Raw genomic sequence first — 27,218 nt, 5'->3', positions numbered from 1 at the left:
AAATAAACAGATCCATGGAATATGTTTGGGTTGAGGTGATAGAAATGCTTATGATCAAGAATTGTAGGGTTAAGGAAAGTACAGATTTGTTAGGAAATGGTTGCATTTGGGAATCATGTCTGCAGGAATCCAATGCAGTAGACAAGACTTCCAAAGCTTGGCTTTGGCTAATTCCCTGTCACTCAGACATCTAAGATGCTGTGGTATAAGGAGTGTCTGTTGATGCTCTGTTTAGATTTTTCTTGCATGGTTGGACAAGGAACTCATCTAGCATCCCAAAGACAAAGGGACCTAGGAAATCCTCCGGGACAAGCATTCACTCACAACGCCTCAGTCTATCTCAACAGATTCTAGGCAAGGTCAGAGGAAGTAGGGATCTTGGTTGGAAAATGAGGAGGAATTTAGGGTGAAAAAGATGTAGAGGGTATGCACCCCAGCCCTAGGATGGTTAACCAGGGTAATAGTGGGGAATGTTCAGGAAGGGAACATAATGGTGAATAGAATGCATAACTTCAGTTATGGTTATGCTCCTAACACAATGCACTATGTTCCTCATATTATTCGCATTTGCAGGCATCCCTTCTGGGATTAGGTCTAAGAACACATCTCTGCTGAGCACCCATTTCTGCAGGATCTGACCATGACATGCACAGGGTGTCTGCTAAAACAGTGTCTTGTGATGGATAAAAGATGACCTGAGAGTCAGTTGTGACTCTTGGGCCATGTCTTAAGCTTTTACTGCCAGCCTACAACTATGAAGGAGTGGATGCCACCCTGCTTACCAATGTTCCACATCACTGTTGCATTGCCTGTGGGGATGTGCTTGATGCCATTTATCCAAATGTCTAAAAACTTTCAGAGCTAGAATTCACAACTAGATCTACAGCCATTTCTTTTGCATTTTTATGTTATTTTTTTCATACTGCTTTCTGACAGGCCCTGGTAATTCTCAAATCCCTACATCAGTTTCTCAAGTTATGCTCAAGAAGTCTTGTGGCAAGGGTCTGATCCCCCTACGCCAGCCTGAAAGGTACCTCTGAACTGAACTTTACCTAGTTTTTCCATCATAGATCTCCTTCTTGATGCAGGCAAGAGAGGCACTGTTACTTTTAGAGGTTTGGAGTGTTGACACAACTTGATTTTGAGATACCATTGTAGTTTTCTTATACTGATACTCTCTAGGGGCACTATTAACTAAATATTAACCTATTAAAATGCAGGATGTCATGTAGCCCAGGACCCTGACAAATTCTCTTCCTGTAACAGAATCCTTTGCTAACACAATCTAGAGGATCTGGGACAGAAAATGGACCTCATCTATGGGAAGGAAAGCTTTCTGCTGTTTTATGTCCAGCAAGGCCCTCCAAAAATACTACTTTTTTTGCAGGGGTCAGACAAGACTTGGGGAGGTTGAGAGAGAGAAACCCAGCTATCTGAAATGTGTTAGTGTACATTGCAAGGTCTTTTGATATTCGTCTGCTACGATTGCCTTAATCGGGCATTTATAGAGGTAAGAGTAGATAAGTAAGCTATTGATCCTGCAAAACGTGCTGAAGCCAGGCATTTTGTGATATCATTGGTGTAGCAGGCAAGAAAAAGGCCAAGGATCTGAATTGGTAGTGGAAGCCCCCTTCTCTCAATCTTGAAATTTTCTGTGTACCTTTGCTATGGGGGGATGGGGATAAGTATTCTATGGATTCAAGATTACCAAAAAGGCCTGAGGAAGTAGAAGGGGCAGAAGGCCTAATAGAGTGAAAATGTTAATATTTGGAACTATTAAATACTTGTGCAGTCTTAAAAGATGTACAATGGGTCCCCAGGTACCTTTCCTTCAAGGCACCAGAAACAGTCTTCAGTAGAACCCCTGTGCCCTCTGCCCATACTGGTACCTTTTCTATGGCTCCTGTTCTAGCAGGTCCTCTGTCAAAAAAGATGGAAATAAATGAGCAAGTTTCCTTGAACTGGAATTTATATTTGCAAACTTGGGTCTACTTAAGCACTGCAATTTGCAACCCTGCCCTAGAATGTTTGGAGCACACGAGTCCTGGGTTATCTTCAACCAGTCCTCTACAAATAGACCCAAATGGCCTCCTCTGTGTGAAGGTGGATGGAAAAATGTGTTGTGTTGTGTTCTAGGTGTAGGAGAGCTAGGGTAAGACTTTCTGGGGGGGGGGGGGGGGCAGCCTGACTAAGTCATAGCTGTTCCCTATGGAGGTCTCCACCATGAGGGCCCCAAAGCCTATCCTTATGCTTTACTTGCCACTTTTTTCTGTATCTTGGATTCTTCCATTTCTATGTTTTTCTTTTTTCCCGCTTGGGGAAGACTGACCTAGACCTTTGAGGTAACTACTGCTGAATCTTGGAACTTGGGAATGAAAACATTTATGGACTAGCTTGCATAGTCTTTCCCTTTTCCTCCAGTTTCTTAGATCCTTTCCTGCATGGGGGTCCAAAGAGAAGATCTTTACCTAGGGTGGGCATTAAGAGATCCAACTTCAGATGATCTGGCAGGGCCTGTGTCTTCAGTTGGGCATTTCTTGTCACAGACAGGTGTCACAAAACCTATTCTATTTAGCCTACTGTACTCAGTAATGAAATCCATATTCTACACTTCATATTTGCTGATCTAAATCTTTCTTAAAGATAGTAAGTGTTGAGCCACATTTAATACCATCATGTAGTTTATTCCACTGAACGAACACCCTACCTTTAAACAAATTCTTATTTTTGCGGATTTACGGTTATCCCTCAAACTCTCTGGTGGGTACCCCTAAAAAGCTTATGATCACTGTATTTCATTAACTCATCATAATTGAACAAAATGTCATTCTTTGAAGTCTTATAAAACTAAAGAGACATCACCCACCTATGAATTTATTTATTAAACTGAGTGAGGCAACTGGTATAAGACCCTTTTTAGGTGTGCCCTGAGTAGAGTCTGGTGAAACAAAGAAATGCAGTTTATAGAATAGTTGCATTAAATACATTGAGTAAGACCATATTATTCTAAGCAGTAAGATAAAACTGTATGGGGCACTACGTATGAACATTTTTTTAAATAAGGAAAATAATTTGAAACAATTTTAACGAGTAGCAAGATCATAAGGAAGCAGGAAACACACTACATAACTTTGTTATACTTTGAAATATGTTGAGTGTGGGGGGATTCGAAGTACAGAAGCAAATCATAATTTGCAAGATTTAAAAATAATGACACAAAGCAAGATTTAAAAATAATGACACAAAGGCATGAGCACTTGTGTGTATGTGTGTGTGTGTGTGTGTGTGTGTGTGGAGGGGGGCACAAGGAGAATTATGATCTGTTTTTATTCTATGATTTGCATTTTGCAACCTTTTTATGGAACAGCATCTCCAGATTCCCCAATACCTCTCAACTATCCAGATTTTCCCAGAATGTCCAGACTTTTTGTCTCATATTTTTGCTTGGTTCCTCATAAAATGTATGTTTTTCTGGCAAATTACTGAAGAGATATGTTTGAATTTCAGACTTCATATCCTTCAGAAAATGCATTCTAACACAAATCCTGTTATTCTAGCAACATTCTAAGTTTATAAGAACAATATTTAAAACTTGTTCCCATTTTATGCCTTTGCCACCCATTATTTTAGGCTTTGTTCAGATGTTTTGAGCTAAGCTGTTGAGGGGTATGATTTCCCCTTGTTTCTGTGAAGTAGGGTCATCACCACAGCTTCCCCAGGCTTTCCCTGCCTAAGTACATCTTCATTTTGATGCAAGTCAGTTTAGACTAATTATACATCCTCCTGTAAATGACTTTTACTACTATCACATGTAATGCATTTCAAATAAACTATGTCATTAGAATCCTCACCTTGAACAGTCTTGTCTACATCCTACATAAATGACTAGACTACTGAATTCTTGACCAACCATTTGAAGCATTTAAGAATCAAAGACCATTGCCACAAAATGGCCACACAGAATATCAGCTGGATCAGTCAATCATTTGGAATCAACTCCAACAACACGGTAAATAAAAAGAAAGCCTTACAATCTTAGAACAATTGTGGTAAAGCCAACAGAGTTTTCATCTCCTCCTCCCCACCCAAACCCCACTACCATACTTGTAAGCTGGATACATCTCCTTGGGCTCTTCAGAGGTGAAGAGGAAAAAACTCATACAAATGTATGACTTCAAACTTAACTGTGCAACCATACATATTTTCAGAGACATCCCTGATTTTGACTCAAATTTTAGCTCTGTCCCTCTTAATCCCTCCTAAAACTGGTGACTTTTGCAGAAAAGGTGTTAAATTAAACTTAGCAAACAATGAGAATAAATAAAGTTACAGACTTATCTTACTTCAGAATATGTATATTAATTTAGAATCCTTATTCTGTTAATGTCTCAGGTTAATGATACTAATATTTTAAGTGTCCCTCTTGATTCTTTCTGGATGTGTCCATGTGGGCAAATACATTTCTGAATTTCAGTGTCACATACAAACTTGTTAGCAACAAAGAATTAAAGCATTAGCACTGCAGTACAAATTATAAAATGATAGAATAATGTGCATGTTCACTTTACAAAGACAGATATGTACTTTATCTGTGTCAGTAAACAGTTTTAATATAAAACAAAAGATGTGCTTACTGATCTCAAGTTGCCGCTGTATTCGATTTTTGCTTCGATCCCTGAAGTCCACTTGGGCCTCATTGTACTTTGTCATCACGTCAACAAACTTCCGTGACAAAACAGAATGCTGCAGTGTGAAAGAAAGGAAATGTTAGCCAAACAAACTGTGAAACTGGCTTTTGTACTTCAGCAATTACAATCAATGAGTGAAAAGGCAGAGTATAGTCTGCCAAGGAGTCTTAAATTCATAACAACAGCAAATGAGATGACACAGAAGGAAGAAACTTGGGTTTAAAATGGAATCGATGATGGCGCAGACAGTCATTTCATAAGATATGACTTCCTAGGATCTCAGTCTTCTTCTTCTTATTCTTTCGGCTTTTTCCCGGTTAGGGGTCGCCACAGCAGATCACCTGTCCACTCATGATTGGCAGTGGAATTTTACAGTATCGAGTTGCCAGCCCGGCGCCCAAACTTCCACAGAAGGCACACACATGCACACACTCGCACCTAGGGCCAATTTAGAGTGCCCAATCCACCTACAGCATGTCTTTGGGATGTGGGAGGAAACCCACGCGACCACAGGGAGGACATGCAGACTCCGCACAGAAGGTACCCCAGCCAAGAATCGAACCGGAGAACCTCTTGCTGTGAGGCAGCAATGCTAACCGCTGCACCACCATGGCTGCCCACTGCCTAGGATCTCAGTATAAATGTTAAAACAAAAGGACAATATATGAAGAGGCACCTAAGATAAGGATTTACAATGGATGAAGACAGAACTCTGCTGCAAAGGAACTATTAATTAAGCACAGGATGCTGCAACATACCGCCAAATACCCTAATAAAAGTTTATTACCAGAAAATGAAGTGCAGACTTATCAGAAACAGCCCAGTCATTTATTTGTAAACCTCTAAAGGCTAAAGTGGAAGGATGAATGGCTTTCCAGATACTCCCACTGCTTAAGTGAAGATCAATACTAAATGTAATGATGTAAAATCCACATTGTCAGGTTCCAGCACACTATAAAATGAGGGGCTCGGAGAAGATTCTGGCATAGCTCCCAGTTTCTTAACTTAAGAATTAGGGCAAAGCCACAAATAATGTGGGAAAAAGACCGCAAATCAGGGAAAAGTTTTAAATATCACTCTAGCTTAACACGTTTACAAAACATCAGATTTTGCATCAACATGTATTTTCTGAAAAATAAATATGAAATTCCATTGGTCTAATATTACTGACTGAATATAATCCTCAGTCATTTACCAGAAAATCAAAAATTATCTGTGGGACACAACAAAAAGAGAGGCAAAATCTGGGACATTTAAGCAATACAGGTTCTGGACTGAAGTAAACAATCTCTTTGCATGGAATTTTGATCTCCTGATGTGGAGCTTTGAGAGTGTTTTTTTTTTTCCTGAACAAATGACATGTCTCTCTTTAGGTTATTTATTTACAATAATGAATTCTCATCCTTTCTACTGAAACGGATGTCCACGGCACTTGCAAAGAAACTGTTCATCTTACTCCTAAATTGTGTCAGTTATGAAGTAGCCAAAATGCAACAATAGTTACATTTTCTTAATAAAAGAAAATAACAAAAGGTACTTAAAGCACAGACTAGATGGGCTTAAACATTCTATCTTGGCTCAGCCCTTACCTTACCTTCCCTTACCCTATTTTTACCTGTTCCATGCCCTCCTGAATGGCACAGTGAATTATCTCTACACCACTCATTCTGGTTGTCCATTCCATGGGTCCACAGCCCTCTGTATGCAAAAATACATTGGAAATGCAGGCTTTAATTCATAAACTCTGCTGTCTGTGCCCCCTCCTTCTTTCCCCCCTGCTTTTCCTGTTGAGGATAACTCCTGCACATCTCCTTGACATGATCTTGTACACCAACACAATGTTCTTCTGTTGCTTCTGATAGGTACCAAGAGAAAGGAGCTCGGAGTTCTTTTGTCATATATTCTCCATTCCACCTCACTGTTGTGGTAGCTTTCCTTTGGATTCATTCTAGCAGCCTGATGACACTTTCATTATATGGACCCCAGAACTGCATGCAGTACTCAAAGTTTGGTCTCACAAAGGTTCTGCAGAGTGTAACCATTACACCTTTGTGTCCAGAATTTATTCCCCTGAAGACAGATGCTAGCATTTTGTTTGTTCCTGCCACTGGCCTCCCACTCTGCCTGTGATGGTCCAGTCTAGAAGTAAGCACCACCACCATATGCTTTCCCTGCTCGGTTGCCATCAGTTCTACTCCTCCTATCAGATAGTTCCCACCAACTGGGATGTGAAGTGCAGATTTTAAAAGATGTCTTCAGACAGCAGTGCTATACCCTTATCTTTCTTCTGTGACTTATTTTTTTATTTATAGTATTCTTTATTTGAATTTAAATACTTTCATATTTTTTACATCAACTCACGCAAAAAGCTGACTCAGACACAAATACAAGAGTTGTGTGATATACTGCTGAAATAATAACATTAATTTACAATTAGCTGTGGTACCCAATTTGGCACTTGACCATATCTTACCACATATTTCTAAACATACACAACAAGCTCCCTACTTCTTGTGTTTTTTTTTTTTTTTTTTTACTTGGCCAAAGTATCTAGTTATGTGAATTACAAGCTAATAGTAAAACTGGGTCTTTCTTGGTTTGAGCCTGGGCGCCTGTACGTTGTCTGCAGTCTTGCACAAAGACCAATGTGAATTACAGAAATGCATTGTACTTTATCTGCTAGCCAAGTAAATTTGTGAGGTAGAGGTTCCTTATTCAGGGGTGAGCCTGGAGTACTGTAAAGTTAAGTGACTTGCTCAGTTACACAATAGAAGCATGGAGACAGGGGAATGAAACCCAGGAGTACAACAGAAGCTCAGTAGTAGCACAAATCTGTGTGCTAAACTGCTAGTAAATTACCATGGGTGCCCCTAATGGGGATGCATCAAATGGTGAGCTGAAGTGCTAAAACACAGAAATCTAGTGATCTACCCACCACACAGGTTAGTGGCACCGTGACCAAAAAAGATGCTTCAGTGAACTCCTGTCTCATTAACTGTACATGTCATCATTTACCACCAATTCTGCAACATAAATCTAATTAGTAAGAAAGTACTCCTGGACAAAATTTCAGACAAACTCATGAGCCAGAAAAAATGCTTAAACTTTGTAGGAATCATCTAAATTTGATTCAAATGCCCACCTTTCCCCCCAACCCAATATTGCTCATATAGAACAAAAAAAAAAATGATCAAGCAATGCTATACCCTTGGCACTGCACTGATCGTCCCACAATGTTAGAATTCGTTTATTTGATCTGTTATTGAGTTTACCTCTACTCCTACATCTCAATACTCTTCTACCCCTTGGCATGGCACTATACTCTTATTCATGCTTCCTTCATACTCCTACATCTCAATAGTCTTCTACCCCTTGGCATGGCACTATACTCTTATTCATGCTTCCTTCATACTCCTACATCTCAATACTGTTCTACCCCTTGGCATGGCACTATACCCTTATTCATGCTTCCTTCATACTCCTACATCTCAATACTCTTCTACCCCTTGGCATGGCACTATACTCTTATTCATGCTTCCTTCATACTCCTACATCTCAGTACTCTTCTACTCCTTGGCACAGCACTGTGATACTCTTATTCATGCTTCATTCAGCATTCGGTTTCTTTTCCCAGCTCCCCTCAGCGTCTCAGTCATCTACAAAAAAAAATGCTTCATTCACATCAGTCCTTTCTGCCCCCACAACTTATTTTTTTAACCCCCCCCATACTGACTTAAGATGCATATAAATTTATGAGATTTTCTGTAAGACTTCAATAATTATCTTACTGTTTCATCTACATTGTATTATGACTATACACTAATTATGGAGTTTTCTCCCCACTCTTTTGCATAAAGAGGACTCTAGCAGAGTTGGACAACCTGGTTAATAAAATTAAAAAAAAAAGTTATAATTAGAAACATCCCACTACTCCACAGATTACAGCTAGTGTTCACAAGATGTGAAGGCAGTTTTTTGCTATCTGACTCACTTTTTTCTGTTAATTTTAAGAAACTGGTGCTTTTTGCTAGAATCCAGATGTGCGAGTATATACAGTTAAAGAGAAAGGAGTTGCTAAATGAACATGGGTTTATAAAGCTGCAGTTATTATAGTATACATAGCCTGTGCTGACACAGAAATGGGGATGGTCTCTGTAAAGGTGGGAGTGCCTAACCTGAACCAATTTCTGCTGATTAGGCTTGAACTGGATTACATCCAGAATTCTTAAAAATGGTTTTAGGTATAAATTTTCTGAAAAGAAAGCTAATGCCAGGCTTGTAGAGTAAAATGAAAGCAATGTCAGAACGCTGTAGGAACTGCTGCAGTGTTATAAAGAAGCCGGTGCTTTTCAGTCTTCTGGAGAAGTGAACTCATACACACCTGTCAGCAGTCAAAGTGTCAAATTTCTTACTGCTGGCAAAAAGCTGTCTGGAGCATTCAGTCATAGCAATATTTAATGAGAAAAAAATATTAAACTATGAAACATAAAGTGGATTTTTGCCATTTTCATTTAATTTAAATATTATTTTCTTACATTTAAATGGCTTAATTGTAACACAGAATACTGCAAATTCAATATTCTGATAAGTTGCATTGCAAAAGGAGCTCTCTATAGTCTGCCATTCAAGCACTGTAAAATGAACAAAACAATGCAGTCCACACAGATAGCACTATAGACATGAAGTGGAACATGGGATCAGTACTCTTGGTGTGAGCAAGTTAAAGGAATTCTACTCTCAAAGACTGCTACTGCTGCCTTAAAGAAGAGAATGTTTCCATTTAAGATTCAGCCTGTACTCCATCTGTAAGTAAAGTGTTTGTAAGGACAATTTTAGATTTCCCTGATTGCAAAATGTGTAAACTTGTTCTGAAAGATTAAACTAAGTAAAAAATGTAAAGGTTTCAATCATATTCTACAGTAAAGCACTTTTATTTCTATTTAGCAAAATTCTTAAGGCTTGTCTCAATAAAGTGAACTGTATTGCTTAAATGCCTATGAAATACAATCCTCTGTACTGCCTATAGTTAGCCAGGTATAGCCAAACTAAGCCTAACAATAACTTTATCACTGTATATGAGAGACAGAAAGTGTGTGTGTACTTATGTTTGCATGTGGAGGTATGCATGTTTGAGTTTTTTATGTGCATATGTGGACTAAGGGCATGGGGCCAACGCTCAGTAACTGAAACATTCTGAAAGTAGTAATGATTTCATGGACAAAGCTGGGCAAACTCATTTATACAATACTATGTTTAAACATTCTGAAGTAGTAATGGTTTCATGGACAGAGAGGGGCAAACACATTTATACAATACTATGTTTAAACATTCTGAAGTAGCAATGGTTTCATGGACAGAGAGTAGCAAACTCATTTATACAATACTATGTTTAAATATTCTGAAGCAGTAATGATTTCATGGACAGAGAGTAGCAAACACATTTATACAATACTATGTTTAAACATTCTGAAGTAGTAATGGTTTCATGGACAGAGAGTAGCAAACACATTTATACAATACTATGTTTAAACATTCTGGAAGTAGTAATGGTTTCATGGACAGAGAGTAGCAAACACATTTATAGAATACTATGTTTAAACATTCTGGAAGTAGTAATGGTTTCATGGACAGAGAGTAGCAAACACATTTATAGAATACTATGTTTAAACATTCTGAAGTAGTAATGGTTTCATGGACAGAGAGTAGCAAACTCATTTATACAATACTATGTATAAATATTCTGAAGCAGTAATGATTTCATGGACAGAGAGTAGCAAACACATTTATACAATACTATGTTTAAACATTCTGGAAGTAGTAATGGTTTCATAGACAGAGAGTAGCAAACACATTTATAGAATACTATGTTTAAACATTCTGAAGTAGTAATGGTTTCATGGACAGAGAGTAGCAAACTCATTTATACAATACTATGTTTAAATATTCTGAAGCAGTAATGATTTCATGGACAGAGAGTAGCAACCACATTTATACAATACTATGTTTAAACATTCTGAAGTAGTAATGGTTTCATGGACAGAGAGGGGCAAACACATTTATACAATACTATGTTTAAACATTCTGGAAGTAGTAATGGTCTCATGGACAGAGTAGCAAACACATTTAACAATACTATGTTTAAACATTCTAAAGTAGTAATGGTTTCATGGACAGAGAGTAGCAAACACATTTATACAATACTATGTTTAAACATTCTGGAAGTAGTAATGGTTTCATGGACAGAGAGTAGCAAACACATTTATACAATACTATGTTTAAACATTCTGAAGTAGTAATGGTTTCATGGACAGAGAGTAGCAAACTCATTTATACAATACTATGTTTAAACATTCTGAGGTAGTAATGGTTTCATGGACAGAGAGGGGCAAACTCATTTATACAATACTATGTTTAAACATTCTAGAAGTAGTAATGGTTTCATGGACGGAGAGGGGCAAACTCATTTATACTATACTATGTTTAAACATTCTGAGGTAGTAATGGTTTCATGGACAGAGAGGGGCAAACTCATTTATACAATACTATGTTTAAACATTCTAGAAGTAGTAATGGTTTCATGGACAGAGAGGGGCAAACTCATTTATACGATACTATGTTTAAACATTCTGAGGTAGTAATGGTTTCATGGACAGAGAGGGGCAAACTCATTTATACAATACTATGTTTAAACATTCTAGAAGTAGTAATGGTTTCATGGACAGACAGTAGCAAACACATTTATACAACACTATGTTTAAACATTCTGGAAGTAGTAATGGTCTCATGGACAGAGAGTAGCAAACACATTTATACAATACTATGTTTAAACATTCTGGAAGTAGTAATGGTCTCATGGACAGAGAGTAGCAAACACATTTATACAACACTATGTTTAAACATTCTGGAAGTAGTAATGGTCTCATGGACAGAGAGTAGCAAACACATTTATACAATACTATGTTTAAACATTCTGGAAGTAGTAATGGTCTCATGGACAGAGAGTAGCAAACACATTTATACAATACTATGTTTAAACATTCTGGAAGTAGTAATGGTCTCATGGACAGAGAGTAGCAAACACATTTATACAATACTATGTTTAAACATTCTGGAAGTAGTAATGGTCTCATGGACAGAGAGTAGCAAACACATTTATACAATACTATGTTTAAACATTCTGGAAGTAGTAATGGTCTCATGGACAGAGAGTAGCAAACAGATTTATACAATACTATGTTTAAACATTCTGGAAGTAGTAATGGTCTCATGGACAGAGAGTAGCAAACACATTTATTCAATACTATGTTTAAACATTCTGAAGTAGTAATGGTTTCATGGACAGTGAGGGGCAAACACATTTATACAATACTATGTTTAAACATTCTGAAGCAGTAATAATTTCATGGACAGAGAGTAGCAAACACATTTATACAATACTATGATTAAACATTCTGAAGTAGTAATGGTTTCATGGACAGAGAGTAGCAAACACATTTATACAATACTATGTTTAAACATTCTGGAAGTAGTAATGGTTTCATGGACAGAGAGTAGCAAACACATTTATACAATACTATGTTTAAACATTCTGAAGTAGTAATGGTTTCATGGACAGTGAGGGGCAAACACATTTATACAATACTATGTTTAAACATTCTGAAGTAGTAATGGTTTCATGGACAGAGAGTAGCAAACACATTTATTCAATACTATGTTTAAACATTCTGAAGTAGTAATGGTTTCATGGACAGTGAGGGGCAAACACATTTATACAATACTATGTTTAAACATTCTGGAAGTAGTAATGGTTTCATGGACAGAGAGTAGCAAACACATTTATACAATACTATGTTTAAACATTCTGAAGTAGTAATGGTTTCATGGACAGAGAGTAGCAAACACATTTATTCAATACTATGTTTAAACATTCTGAAGTAGTAATGGTTTCATGGACAGTGAGGGGCAAACACATTTATACAATACTATGTTTAAACATTCTGAAGCAGTAATGATTTCATGGACAGAGAGTAGCAAACACATTTATACAATACTATGATTAAACATTCTGAAGTAGTAATGGTTTCATGGACAGACAGTAGCAAACACATTTATACAATACTATGTTTAAACATTCTGGAAGTAGTAATGGTTTCATGGACAGAGAGTAGCAAACTCATTTATACAATACTATGTTTATTGGTTTAGCTCATTATACCATCCAGCTTCACTGTGCAATCCTAGTGGTGTGAGTGGGTGAACAATGTGTTCTTTCAAACCTTGGAAGGTTTGCACACATCTGAAAGAAAATACAGAAAGGGAATAACAGAACATATGTAGTTAACACTCCACATCTATCTTTGTAAAGCAGAATAACGGAATACCTAAGGTAGATGGATAAATGAACAGATGAGTGATGGTTCCAAATTGTAGAGGTTTTGGTCCTGATTACACCCCGGATTACTTGTGCTTGATTAGTGGCCTGGGTGGTATAGGAATCAGCTGCGGAAAATGGAGAAAGCAGCCAGGAGTAGTTTAGATAGCATGTAAAAACAGTAATGTTGGCAGATTAAAAGAGCTCCATCTCTGGGAATGTTGGGTATTGCACCTGCTGCAATTTAGACTTTGCAGAGCAGGAGTTTATAAGGCAGTGCACCCTGTTCTAATGATGTTGTTATCCATTCTACTGGGATTTATGTATTTATACTTACCCTCCCCCTGAAAACAGGCCATGGGGGTCACAAGATCTATCTTGTTAACAATTTTCAATCAAGAAAAATCTAAATAAATAAGCTGGAAACTGTTTACTGTCAGAAGCCTATACTGACTTTTTCTGATTCTTGTAACTAAAATTCAGTATGTCGATGAATGACAGGAAAATGGTGTGGAATAGTTTCTGACTGAGGCCAAACAGTTCTCTCATCAAAGGGAGATGGTGTATTTTCATCTGCAGTACACATTTGAAAAGAAAGCTTTGCATACCCTGTGGGAGTCACAAGCATGAACACCACCTTCAACTTATACTAATGTAATTTTCCTGTAAGTGGGTAAAAAAAATCAAATCTTCCCATATTTTAAACAAAAAGATGTAAATAGTTACTATACAAGCACACATAAAGCTATTAGCAATGTGAAGCTTGCTGTGCTTCCAGGTATCTACACAATCATAGATGCTTTATGTCCAACAGTCAACTTTTTTTTCAAATTTTGGAAATTGCTATATTACTTGTTTTACACCTGCAGTTATTTCTGTAAATAGTGCATCATCTTAGAATAGTAATACATCACTATACTACCAATGAAAGGAAGTTGGACAAATGGAATATGTGGCACTGAGAAGTTGTATCAATATGTCCCATTTGTGATCTTGCAACGTATTTGCTGTGCACTCAGGCACTTTCAAGTAAAGGAAACAAATAGTTATTGCACTAACCAGATGACTGATGGTCTACACAACCAATCACATACTAATGAACTATGAAAACTTGTGCAATTCCCCATAGTAAAAAAATAAAATCATATGTAAACTGAGCCCCTTCTTCTGAATTAATTTGAGAATGCTATAATGATGCTACTGTTACGCAGTTTGATTCTTAACTTGGGTGCATTCTATGCATAATTTGAATATTCTGTCCATTTTTCATTTTGCTTTGTTGCTGCCCCCCCCCCCCCCCCCCCCGGCATACAATTTTGTCAGATGCTGTCAAATGAATTTGTTCACTCAAGTGAAGGTTTACACAGGATCAAATGAGGAGCAGATTACTGAATTAATTGATTTGTAAACTGAAAAAAGCTAACTATATATTCAGAGAGAGTGAAATTATTTTGTAACAGTTACACAAGCTCATAGATAACTCTGAATTATGCAATGTCGTACGTGAAGCAGAAAAGTTTAAAACATCATAGAAATGAAGTAAAATGAGTAATGATAGCTTTGAAAAGTATGATATGTAGATGGCTGCTTTTCCAGTAGAAGCAACTATAACAAAAATAAATGTCTTGTAATAAATCTAGTAACCAGAATCTATGGGAAAACACTTTGGTAAAATGAATAAAATAAAAGAAACACATTCTCAGTTGAGGAGACTGCAAACATTGGATCAAAGTTACAAAAAAATCTTGATTATTAGCACAATGTTTTCTACATGTGCTCAGTGTACATAGTATCCAAGAACACAAGTATAGAAAATTTCTGACCAGAAATCGATTAGATATCTGAAAAGGAAAATTAGTGAATAAGGTGGATACTGATGCAGAGTGCAATGTAATGTATGCTCAATCATTTGTGAAATAAGAATCTGAAAGAAAGTAAAATTAAGCCACTGATGTGTGAAGTACTTACATATTCAGGGCATCAAGTAGAACTGCGTGTGAAGACAGATACAAGGAAAAAAATAAGCATTTTGATTCCAGATAGTTTATGTATCAGACACTGTATTGATTTTAGGTCACATGAGTTGCCAGAAGCTTGCCACGGTGGGAAGAATTCACAATGTGAATGCAGAGTTATAATTTGAATTGGATAAACATGTAAACGTGCAGATTAATGATTAAATGCTTAAAGGATACAAATATTTATTTAAAAGTTGAGCTGTCTGCCAGATGTTCATCAAGTGCAGAGAGATCCTTCATTCTTACCAATAATGCATATTCCAGTGAAATTTACAGTAGTACTGGCACCCAAACATAGTGTATAGGTAGGGTTAGGAAACAAAATAAGCATACTGAATGGACAGACACATCAGGGTTACTCTTGTGAAACCAGGCAGAGTTACCCTTCTCTTATAAATGAAGATGTACTATGCATGACAGAAAAACAGTTTTCAGGGTATGATGCCAGCTAGTGATCAGGACAGAGAAAAGCTTAAAACTCTGTACTTCTAATTCACATATGAGGAGGTGTAAGGTTCACAGACTTCTATCTGATATATTGTCAGAATCTGGATGGTCTTCAAGAGCCACTGCTGAGATTACGGAGGGGATTGGTGGATGTTACTAATATAACTGGTGACATACTAATGTGGGATCAGATCACAACTTAAATCTGACTTGAGTTACTGAAGACAAAAACAAGACAACCTTAAAATGAACAAAAGTAAGTACAGAATCAAAGTTAGAGGACTGAAATAGATAGGTCATGTTTTAATATACGAAGGCACTAAACATTGTAAAGTCATAACAGTAATAGAAATGCCTCCATCAGAGGACAGATGCTCATGGCATTTCTTTGAATGATTCAGTACATTTTGTTGTGAATTATGTCAGATACAAATTTGTTACTAACGATTATTGGAACAAGATGTCTGTAATGGTACAAGGATAATGAACAAGAAAGGAACTTTGCTGTGTTTGAGCATTAATAACAATAGTGCTCACACTGAAATATTTTAATATGAAGAGTCAGTCATTCTACAATCAGATATCAAGCCAAATGGCAGTATTACAGCTATTCTGCAAAAAGGCAAACCACTCATTTGTTTTAGTTGCTAGAGTTTACAGAATGCCAAATATAGTATACCTATATATGTAAGGAATTACCTGCCATATTATGTTGTTGTTGTTGTGTCTTTCGGCTTTTCCCGGTTAGGGGTCGCCACAGCGGAACTCCGGTCCGCTAATGATTGGCAGTAGATTTTTACGTGCCGAGTTGCTAGCTCTGACGCACAACTTTCAACAAAGGTACGCCCATTCACGCATGTCTCCACACAGAAGACGCTCTAGTTGACAATAGAACAGGACAATGTCTATCTGTGAGGTGACAACGCTACCGCAGCACCACCACCGCAGTACAATATGGTTGTGAAAAGTTCCATGAATCCACTTGTGGGTAAATGTTGTTTGAAAGAAACCATAAGCTACTGAAGTCATATTTAAGAAGTTGCACAAGACAATGTCAAGACTACAGAGAATATTACTGTAATTATATAACTGTGATTTAAAAGTTGTGAGTTACAGCCCAAGAAAAGAGTAACATATAGCACATATGCTGAGTAGCGTGTATTTGCCATAGCAACACAATTTGGCTGGTGATAAGTTGGAGGTTAAATGGTTAATTTCACAGTCGTCTATTACAAAATGAAGTTTAAAGCATATCAGAGGTGTACTGAAAATAATCCAGATATGCTGATACTTCAAGAAGTGGCCATGAAATGCTTGTCTGAACAGAAGAATAGTGTAAAAAAACATACAGTCATACTTATCATTTAAGGAAGAGATCATTTGCATACGGCTTGGCACACGATGTTTAAGGTTGATAAATGAATACTGCACAAATAGCTAAGCAGCCAAGGAATGAAATGCTGTCAAAAAGATGAATTATACTTAGGAAATAAAGCATAAAGAAACAGTTTATGTCGTACTTGGGAACTGTGAATTATAAAGAAAGAGCTCACGATTGTTATACTGACCAGGTCTGTCAGTGCATACAGAGTACTTATGGCTGTTCGGAGTAATAATGCCTACTAAAGTAGCAAACTTAGAGAAGATTTCTAATTTGGTTTGAGGAAGACAAGGGATTAAGCAGGAATAGATTTAAGGTTAAAGATTATATGTGTAATTGATCTGCTCATTACTAGTCAAAGTTTTCTGAAGTCGTGAAGTTCAGAGACACTACAAGCAGAAGTACGATTAATAAACTGAAAGCCATGTTTTCAACATCTGATAATGGTCCACAATATGCAAGGAATGGAATTTAGGAGTTCTTAAGAACAATGGGAATTTAAACATGTGACAATCACAACTACGCGCAGCCAAGAACTGTCAGTTCAACATGTGCACAGACAGATATCCCATGAAGAAACCAGACAGCACTAATGGTGACTGTTACATAGCCATGTCCTTGGCTTTACTGAAATGTACAAACACACTATAAGGCAAAGTTGTAGCTAGCCCTTCACATACCCTATGCCTGTCCCACTCCCTGATCTGCTGCCCTCCCAACTTTAAGATGAGGACCCAAGAGGTTTGCTACACATAAATGCAATACAGGTGGTGCTGAGCACTTCAGCCCTGGTCAAAAATACAGTAATGACACTCCCTTCTGAATGACAGTACTACACTAGACCACAAACAATGAATAAATAAACAATATATTGGAATATACAGATACTGCTACAAGTATAAGAATACAACTAACAGTAGAATAATCATCACTAACAGACATCAGAATGCATTGAAAGTATATTGAAGAAAACAATATTGCATTACTAATGTACAGTAAAAATGTAAAACAGTCATTTTATATGGTATGCATATTAACATCAGCAGTAAAGGTGTCACCCCTAGGCAAAACCACTTCAACAAAGCTTAATGTGGAAAGAGGTACTGCAACAAGATTGTCATAGCCTGTAGTAGTGCACTCTGTGTGTGTGTCTTCTTTCGGCTTTTCCCGGTTAGGGGTCGCCACAGCAGAACTCTGGTCCGCTAATGATTGACAGTAGATTTTTTACGTGCTGCCTTGCCGGGCCTAACGCACAACCTTCAACAAAGGAACACCCATTCACCCATGTCGGCACACAGAAGATGCTCTTACTGAGAATCGAACGTGCAACGTCTAACTGTGAGGTGACAACGCTACCGCAGCACCACCACCGCAGTATACTATACATGGTCAAATACATATTACATAGCTGAGACAGGTCTATCTTACATGGTCGACTTTCCACAAAGTCGACTTTCATATGGCTGAGACCATATGATTGACTTTAGGAAAGCCCCCCACACTCGCATAACTTAAATATACCAACTCCGAGATCACACTACAGTCCAGAGGAGGGAAATGTTCCCATTCTGCACTGTACAGAGATAGTAGTTCCCCATGGTCGGCTTTTCAAAAGTCGATCATATGGTCTCGGCCATATGAAAGTTGACTTTGTGAAAAGTCGACCATGTGAAGGGGACCTGCTGAGACATATTGCATATATGTGACGTATTATTTAAACATTGAACTTTTTCAATATATTTAGGTTCAGCTGAAAAAATTACCTCCCTTGTGCCTTATATTCATTATGAATGCCTAATCTGGTCTCATACTAACATCCCATGGGACAAGGCACATAAACATAGTCAGTATTCATAGGAAATGTCTTTTTAGCTGCACACGTCTCTCAGGGTTTTGTTTCCTTCATAAGTGTTACAGTAATTTCATCTACATAGTGGCTAGCACTTAAGCTTCAACTTTTACTGAGGTGGTTTTCAACTAAGGACCAACTACAAATGATAAGACAAATAACTATGATATTGACAGAAAGCATGGCACTCATTAAAATGCAATCAAACATGGTTAAAATGCAACTGACAGGTTGAATTAAATCTGTAGTTGAATGATTATCATGTTCTTCAAAGGGCTTCAATCAAAACTTACTGAAATATTACAATGGGATTATGAAGGATATTGTCACTACCCACTAGAATTACTACAACTAACATTTTGTATTTCATCTCCTTTAAGATAAATAGCAGGGAGCACGACAAGACACAAAGGAAAGCAGGATAAAATAGTAAAAGTCAACAAAGGTAAATCGCTGAGTTCTGATTCACATTCCAAAGAGGATATGGATAGTCATGTAACTCCTAAGAACAGGTACATGAAGTAGTTATAAAAACTAACACAAACATCCGTTCAGAATTCACCACTGCTGAAAGTAAAATCTTGAGCTCGCATTTGTTTGTACATGAACAGTTTTCATTTTGGATCTCTTTCTTTGTTCTGTCCAAATAATGCCTGAGCTACCTGTGTCCACTCATCCAGTAAAGAAGACATACTTTTTTCACTAAACGACTGAGAGGAAAAGGATGGAAAATGAATTCACTGCTTTATACTGGTCTCTGTATAAAATCTGCTATACAAGTAATCTCTCTCCTTATGAAATTGAGCAGAAGTGATTTAACAGAGTGTACACAATTTAAATTTTCCTGCCAAAGGCCACTGCTCTAAGAAGCAAGTCTTCCAGGACATAGAATCATAAGATCATAGGAGATTACTAGGCTGTTGACCTGGAGGTCATTTCAAGCCTAGCCATTTCATCCAAATGTAATACCATAGAAATGTTAGTCAATAACCAAGATTGCCTTTAGTAATAGCTGCCCATGTCCAGGAGGGTTGTGGTCACTCTCCCCAGTAAGAATTTACGGTGCCCCATCCACTCATCCAGGTCATTGAATGGTGTCATAGAGGTGATCTGTTTCACATGAATAAGTAGCCTTTTCCAAAGATGCAGCAGTCACTGGGAGATAAATATGTCCCTCCAGCACGTCCTAATTAAGTCACAGGCCATATTTAGGTCCCTAGAACAGGTAGCCCTAGTCTCGTTTGATTTACAGATATGCAGCAAGGTCATTAGGTTTGGGTATTGGATTGCTCTGTAAGCCATGCATAAGTCTCTCCTAAGAAGTCTATACAATACAGAGCATAGTGACATAGTCTTTAGTTTATCTGTGTAAAGCACATGCTGGAGTCCCTTGATCTTCTTTGTTAGAGACCTCTGTGGTCTCTTCAGTTGCTGCAGGTGCTTTGTACGGTATACGAGTATAGAGGGGTTATAACCACTTTTGTTCTCAAGGCGATGCCTTTACTAATAAAGTGTGCTACGTAGAAAGCCTTTCTTACTATAGTAGACCCAATATGGTCAAAGTTAAGGTCACAGTCAACTTGTGATCGCAGGTCCCTTACCACTCAATGGGTACTTAGGGTATTGTTACTGATCTAATAATGTGAAGGGACACTGTTTGTGCCGAAGAGAATGATGATGCATTTCTTTGCATTCAGTTTGAGACCATGACTAGGACACCAGTCATTTGGGGATCCAGTAATTGCAACCAGTGCAGTTGTCTGCAAACTTAGGTCAGCCACAACCTCTTAGTTTTGACCTGAACTTCTAAGAAGTATGTACCAAAAATTAGGGCGCCCAACACTGACCCCTGTGGCACCCCACTGGTAACAGGTCTGCTGGTTGATGTGGAGTTACCCCACTTTGATAGTGTGTGTCTGGTTTGTGAGCCAGTTGGCAACCCATCTTACAAAGAAGGGATTTACATTCAGTTTGCTAAGTTTATCGATAAAGCCTGAGTGTGGGATTGTGTCGAAATGTTTTACCAAGTCAAAGTATGCTGTGTGCACAGATTTGCCCTCGTCAATGGCCCTGGTCACATTTTTGAAAAAATCTACCAGATTTAACAGGCAGAATCTGTCCTTAACAAAGACGAATTGGCTAGGATACAGGGTTTGGAGGTCACTTGTGTCTTTATTGATGTGGTCTATAATGACACATTTCATGGCCTTACAGATAAGGCTGGTCATTCTTATGGGTCTGTAATTCCCCAGGTCTGTTGCTAGGCTACCTTTGTGGAGGGGGATAACTGTTGCTGTTCTCCATTCCACAGGAACAAAATCTGTGGTTAGACTATGATTGAGAAGGGTACTTAATGGTGATGCTAGTTCACGTTTTAGCCTGTTTAGATGACAGCCTGGGGTGCCATATGGTCCCAAAGAGGCTGTGTTTTTTGCCTTGTACAAGGCTTTGATAACTGCTCTTCAGATATGTAGGGTGGGGGGAGTTTGGGGGAAGGTTTGGAGGGGATAAGGGAGTGAAATTTTCACCAAACCTATCTGCTACTAGGTTTGCTACCTCTATGGGGTCAGTGTGTGTGTGATATCGTTCATCATAAGTTCTGCACATGCTTGGGTCCTACCTTTTAGGCTATGTATGTAGCTGTAAAAGGCCTTATGGTTATCCTTGGCTGTGCTTGCTAAGTTCTCAAAGAAGCCCTTAGATGATTTGACAACTTGCCTTATTTGCCTGTTGAGGCTGGTTTTCCATTTTTTGAGGTCTTGCCTTGGTTTTATTGGACAGCAACTTTTTAGATTTATTGTAAAGTTTGTTGATGCTGGATGTCCACCATGGAAGCTTGTTTTTACTTGGGGCTTTGGCTTTGATTCTATCTGGAACAGCAGAGTCTATACACTTATGCAAGTTATTGTACAGGGCTTTTGTGTAAGCTTTGGTGTAGTTATCACTTCCAGCTGGGGGTGGGGCTTGGAATGCATTTATGCCTTCACCTAGGAGAGTATAGTTTGCTTTGGTGAAGTTTTTTATTCTGATTTCACCCTTTGTGAGTTCTGGTGTTAGTGTCAGCTCAAAGGTGACTGATTTGTGGTCAGATTTCACTAATGAGGGTCTAACAGCTGCGGTAGTGCATCTGTTTGACATGTTAGTGAGGACCTGATCTAGTATGTTTGTTCCTCTTGTTGGGGTATGAACAATTTACTCCAGGGCATTTGAGTTAAAGTCAAGGAACATTTGCACTAGTGAGTTAGGGCTAGTGTAGGTTTCCCAGTTGGTGGTGGAATAATTGAAATCCCCCATAACCAGAGTGTTTGGTAATATTTGGATTGTCTCTAGTTTGATACCGAAGTAGGCTTCATGCTCGGCATTACCCATGGCATGGGATCTATAACTGGCTACAATTTGAATGGTGTCTTATCCACTGTAACCTGAACTTGGAGTACCTTGGAGTTGTCCAGTTTAACTAGATAGGAGGAGAATTTATCTCCAATACAGATAGAAACATTGCCTTTTTGGTTCTCAGACATTCATTTTGAAGTTTGAAGGTGTGGAAGGCATTGTAGCCTTGCAAGGCCAGGGTACTCTCTGAGGCCTTGAACCTGGTTTCTGTGACTGCACAGACATCTATATCTTCTAGTGACAGAAGTGCTTCCAGGGTGTGCAGTTTTTGGTTTAAGCTCCTAGCATTTAGCAGCATGACCCTTATTTTGTTATGATTGGCAAATTTCACATTGGTAAGTTTGTTTTCGAGATCTTTCCTAAAAAAGGCACTGTGGGGGAGGTAAGAGCCTTTGCCAGCAGCTGAAAGTCTAGAGGTGCCAGGTGCAAACCCATCTCTGGCAAAGCAGCTAGGTTTGTCGACCATGGCTTCCAAGGCTGACAGGAACTGGATCCCCACTGAATGACACCAAAAACTAAGCCAGTTATTGAAATCAATCATTTTTGTTTATATTGCGGCATCATTCTAGGTATGCTGTTCAAGGCTAGGGACATACCTGCTTGGGACACATACTCAAGAGATCTCAATCATGTCTCTGTTCAGATAGCCCAGTGAGGTATGTCTCAGGTTGATCACTCCAACGTGAACTATGACAGAGTCATAATCATACTTGTTGCTGAGAGACTCAGTGCATGGATGATCTGACGAATTCTGGCACAGGACAGACAGCTGACTGTGACTTTCTCCTTGTCCAGCATGGTGAGTAGGACATCTGTGTCTCTCACTATTGAGTCTTCAATAACTAAAACATTTGGTTTTTGAGTTTTACACCTAATGGGCTTGGCAGGTGAAACACTGGTGTTGCTATGTGTCATGGGTGCTGTGGGAACTAAGTTAGTTGTGGCAGTCTTATGTTTTGGAGGTCTCTGGTGTTTCAGTAGGTTTTTTGAGAGGACCTCCATGTATGCTAAATTTTGTGTTAGATGCATGGTATAGGTATGATTAGAGATTGTAGTAGTGGGTGAGTTGACAACCTTTTCTGTGTTACTGTTTTAAATGTGAGAGAGCATGGATTCAAAATTCCTGATGTAGTTACATCTCTCACACACTGTACTAGAGTGAGTTATAAGTAGAGGGTTGTCGGTGTACATGACACAATTACTACACTACCTCAAGAGATCCAAGTAAACAAGGTTGGCAGGAGAAAGAAGTGTGGCCCAACTGTCCATAATGCTAGGTTGAAGACTGGTATCACTAAGAGGGGTTATCAGGATGAATCATGGAGGACCGACCTCAGTGGATGGGTATTCATACATGTTTTTTCTTGCTGCTGGTAGTTTAATAGGTTTCAGCTCACTAGCAGTATTTCTTTGACCAGGAAAGTAACAAGGATGAGGGCTATGCTAATGTGCTACAGCTGTATCTAAGAGAAAAACTGTTAAATTAATCTGTCTGGCGATGGTGCACAATTAGGCAGCGGTGCATGGTGCGGCACAACATGTTAACAAGCAGAAACCTGCTCAAATGCAGGGCTTAAATACCAGAAGCTAAAATTTTGAAAAGAAAACTTTAAAAACATTCAAAAGGACCAATGGGGATGCTTACTCCAAGCCCGGGGCCAATCATCCTTCACTAGACAGGTTCCAATCAGCACAATTCTCTCACCAGAGTGCAGAAAGGCCTCTTCCAATCCAATACAGCCTGGAAAATGTGCACAGAAAAAACAGCCACTACAAAGAGACCCAGATGCAGCAAACCTGTATCTGGACTATGCTACAGCTACTAGCTAACCTTGTTTTGGTGGGAACTGCTAGAGAATGTTTAACAGCAGAAAAATAGCAGTGAGACACTAAAAAAAACATTTAAAACAGCAGAAAATCAGCAAGAAGACTCCAAAAATGTTTTAGACAGCTAACAAATCAGTTATTTTCACACTACTTGGCAGGAAACTCAGAACAAGCAGAACAGATTGCTTTGTAGCAGTGAAAAATGTGATGATGTGAGGTATTGCCAGCTATGCCAGGAGACGTAAGGCAGTGGATGTGTAACATATGCCAGCATAGTTAGCTGAAGTTTTGTAAAGAATTATACATCATTTGTGTATCACACTGATTTGTACAGATGCTTGTGTTGAAAAATGTATTTGTAAAGCTGCTTGTGTTAAAAATGTAGCAACAGTGGGTCCTGCTGGTCAGAAAAGAAATACACCTATATGTCAGACTGTATTGCAACTATTGAAATTAATATATTGTAACAGAGGATACTGGAAGAGAAGGGGTTAATCTCAGTCCAGCTAATTTTGAAAAATAGTCGGAAATTAAATTACCTGGTATAGGTCATAAAGATTGTATCTTACAGTTCTGATTGCAGCCAGACACAACATGCCTGTGAAAACTAGGACTAGGAATCCTACTGCATTGTCCTTAGGGGTGAACTAATTGTTACCCTGGAAAGGTGGAATTTTTTAAAATGTTTTATATCCTCCAGATGCTACAACATGTCTTAGCAAAGCTCTCTTTGTGTATGCTAACACATATGTGCAAGATTCTGGCTTGGTTTCTAGTAAAGGAGGTAGTGTGGGCACTAGAAATTAGGAGATCAGATGTATGTAATGGCATTCTGTAATTCAGAGCTGAAATTATGTTTTAATACTAGATAAGACAGAAGTCTCAGGCAGTCTGTTTTTGAAACCTGACAAAGAAGGATCACTCACCTACTTCATCTTGCCTTGCTTTAGTAAGTAACCAGGAAATAGTAATTCTTTAGATCAGTCAGGAAAATATAGTGAGATTAGTTAAGTACTGTTTTTTTTCTATACATGTATGAATCTTTCTATCTGTGCTATTTTTAATATTTCCTATGACTGGAATTCTGGTGCTTATTGTAAATAGATATTTAGTATTTTTATGTTCTTTTATTATTTATTATTAAATATATTTAAACTTTGCATTCTGGCTGACCTTTTAGAGAATATTTTAACTTTTAAAAGCACTTGTATTTATTTGGTGACACTGTGGCCGCTCCTTAAACCTTCCTGCATTGGTCAAACACTACCATTTGTATTAGTATTTATTTTACTCAGTGTAATTGGGTACCCTTGTAAGAGCCTTACAGTATTCTGGTGGAAGTACCTACCATTTAGTCTGGGCAGAGAGAGCACAGCTGGTAAGTCTGTACCAACCTTTCCTGGGTGTGTGTGAAAATCAAATCTCAAAGAGTGTGCGTGTCAACTATTTGGAGCAGGGACACAGAGCACTGGTTTCACAGAGAGGGTGGTGGAGGACTTGGTTTGGAATACTTAGCAGCTGAGGACTCAGTGCCCAGTCTTATTTGGGGCCTGGTGAGAGACACTGGAAACTCAGCTCCAGGACAGGAGTGCATTCTCTGTGTGATTTTAAGGAACATTTTGCTTGATGCAGAGAGCTGCACCTGGATATACTGTGTGTATCTATGTTTGTTCAAATTTAATGCCTTCACAAATGTCAGTGGTGATGATTGTGGCTCCTTGATTTCTGACCCAGAGGAGGGGTGTCATAAAAAGTTCCAGCAAATACTAAACAGTGAAAAATAGCAAAAAGAGCTTTGTAAAATGTGAAAACAGCAATAATATATGATTTAACAGGCACAGTAAGGCAGACAATTGCAGTACAACAGCGTAGTTTTGTACACAGTATATAAATACAGTGTTAAATTAGGTGGCAGGCAATAAAAAAGTGCAGTAAATAGTATAAATAAACAAAACAAAAAACAAAAAAACAGGCGACATGTTTTTTTGGAAGCTCAGAAGCCTCTAGTCATCTGGTATCTCAGTTCAGAGTTGTGTCTGGTAGCCCACCTCAGTTCAGCTTTGTATAAACAAAGACTTTGAGCTTGGCTTAGATGATAGTCTTAACTGGGAGTGGAAAAGTAAGCTAATCCGATATGCATATTTCAAGGTGGTAAAAAGGTCTTCAAATGAAGTCATTGGGTATAATGGAACCTCCTCATAAAGGCTTTACAGAAGAAAGAAAGGATACGAGTCCTGGCTGAACAGGAATTTGAAATGGCTGCCAAACTGCCTTTAAGTCAGTGCCACATTAGAACAATCTAAAAGACAGTGGAGGACCACTGTAACATGTACAGGGAAAGGAACCAAACCCTGACTGAATACTTCTTCCATTTATCAAGTCTTCTGGATAAAGTGCATATAAGATGAAGTCAAGATGAAAATCACTCCGTCTGGGAAAAAAAAAAAAGGTTTGAATTAGTGGAATCTTTAGCAGTTGGATATTTGGATATACACTCCCTCATGAATGCGGTTTCCAAAGGCTTCCAGTGAAGAAAATGGAGGGAAGTATCCATGAGAAATTTATGCAAAATAGGAAACCACATCTGCATGGGACAGTAGGGGGATGGTCAACTAAATTATTCTTATCTTGGACAGCTTCACCGACAAAGGAACTTCGTTGTCAGGGGAAATCCCCTAACAGGCTACGAGGCCAAAGTATGCTGACTTTTGAATTAGGGTGGCATTGTGTGAGAATAATACTTGCAACACTTGATGTTGGCAAGGGAGGAAAGATATAAAATAATGGAGGACTTCCCCATTTCTGAAAAGCTTTCTGGTCATTGAGGGATTCAAGGACCAGTTGTGATGCATGAGTATGCAAAGACTCAGCTAAATAAATGGATATCTACAGAATGTCGACTACAGATTAGAAGCAACTGTTCTTCAAAAGCTCACTACCAGATTTTACATGCCACTCTGCACAATAAGCATAAATGGACTTCCATTTTTGTTGTGCATCAAAATACTGCCATATTGCCCATCAGAATCAAAATGTGGTTCAGGGACTGAAAACCTTAGAGATTTCAAGCTGCTACCATTTCCGGAACACTGATGCATAAATGTAACTCTCGGCAGCTCCATAAGATATATGCTGTCTGGACCTCACAGTGTCAGCCACCTAAAGGTAGGAGCATCTGAGGCTGGGGTAACTACTGCAAGCATGGGGCAAAAGGCTTTCTTAAAAGAAAGCTGGGGAGGAATAG

The 27,218-nt window shown here is 38.4% G+C and overlaps 1 protein-coding gene across 3 annotated transcripts in view; it reads right to left on the bottom strand.

The window, feature by feature from the left end:
- Window positions 1–27,218, bottom strand: part of STX3 (syntaxin 3) — a 580,698-nt gene that overhangs the window by 96,665 nt on the left and 456,815 nt on the right. For all 3 annotated transcript variants that reach the window (XM_044084003.1, XM_044084001.1, XM_044084002.1), the window contains exon 6: window positions 4,635–4,743. In XM_044084003.1, coding sequence (XP_043939938.1) covers window positions 4,635–4,743 — 109 coding nt within the window. The remainder of the gene's footprint in view (window positions 1–4,634; window positions 4,744–27,218) is intronic.

The sequence above is a fragment of the Protopterus annectens genome, chromosome 9.part0, assembly GCF_019279795.1.
Source record: "Protopterus annectens isolate FY-2018-M chromosome 9.part0, PAN1.0, whole genome shotgun sequence".
In the NCBI taxonomy this organism is placed as follows: domain Eukaryota; kingdom Metazoa; phylum Chordata; order Ceratodontiformes; family Protopteridae; genus Protopterus; species Protopterus annectens.
This window is presented reverse-complemented; position numbering and strand designations above follow the sequence as displayed.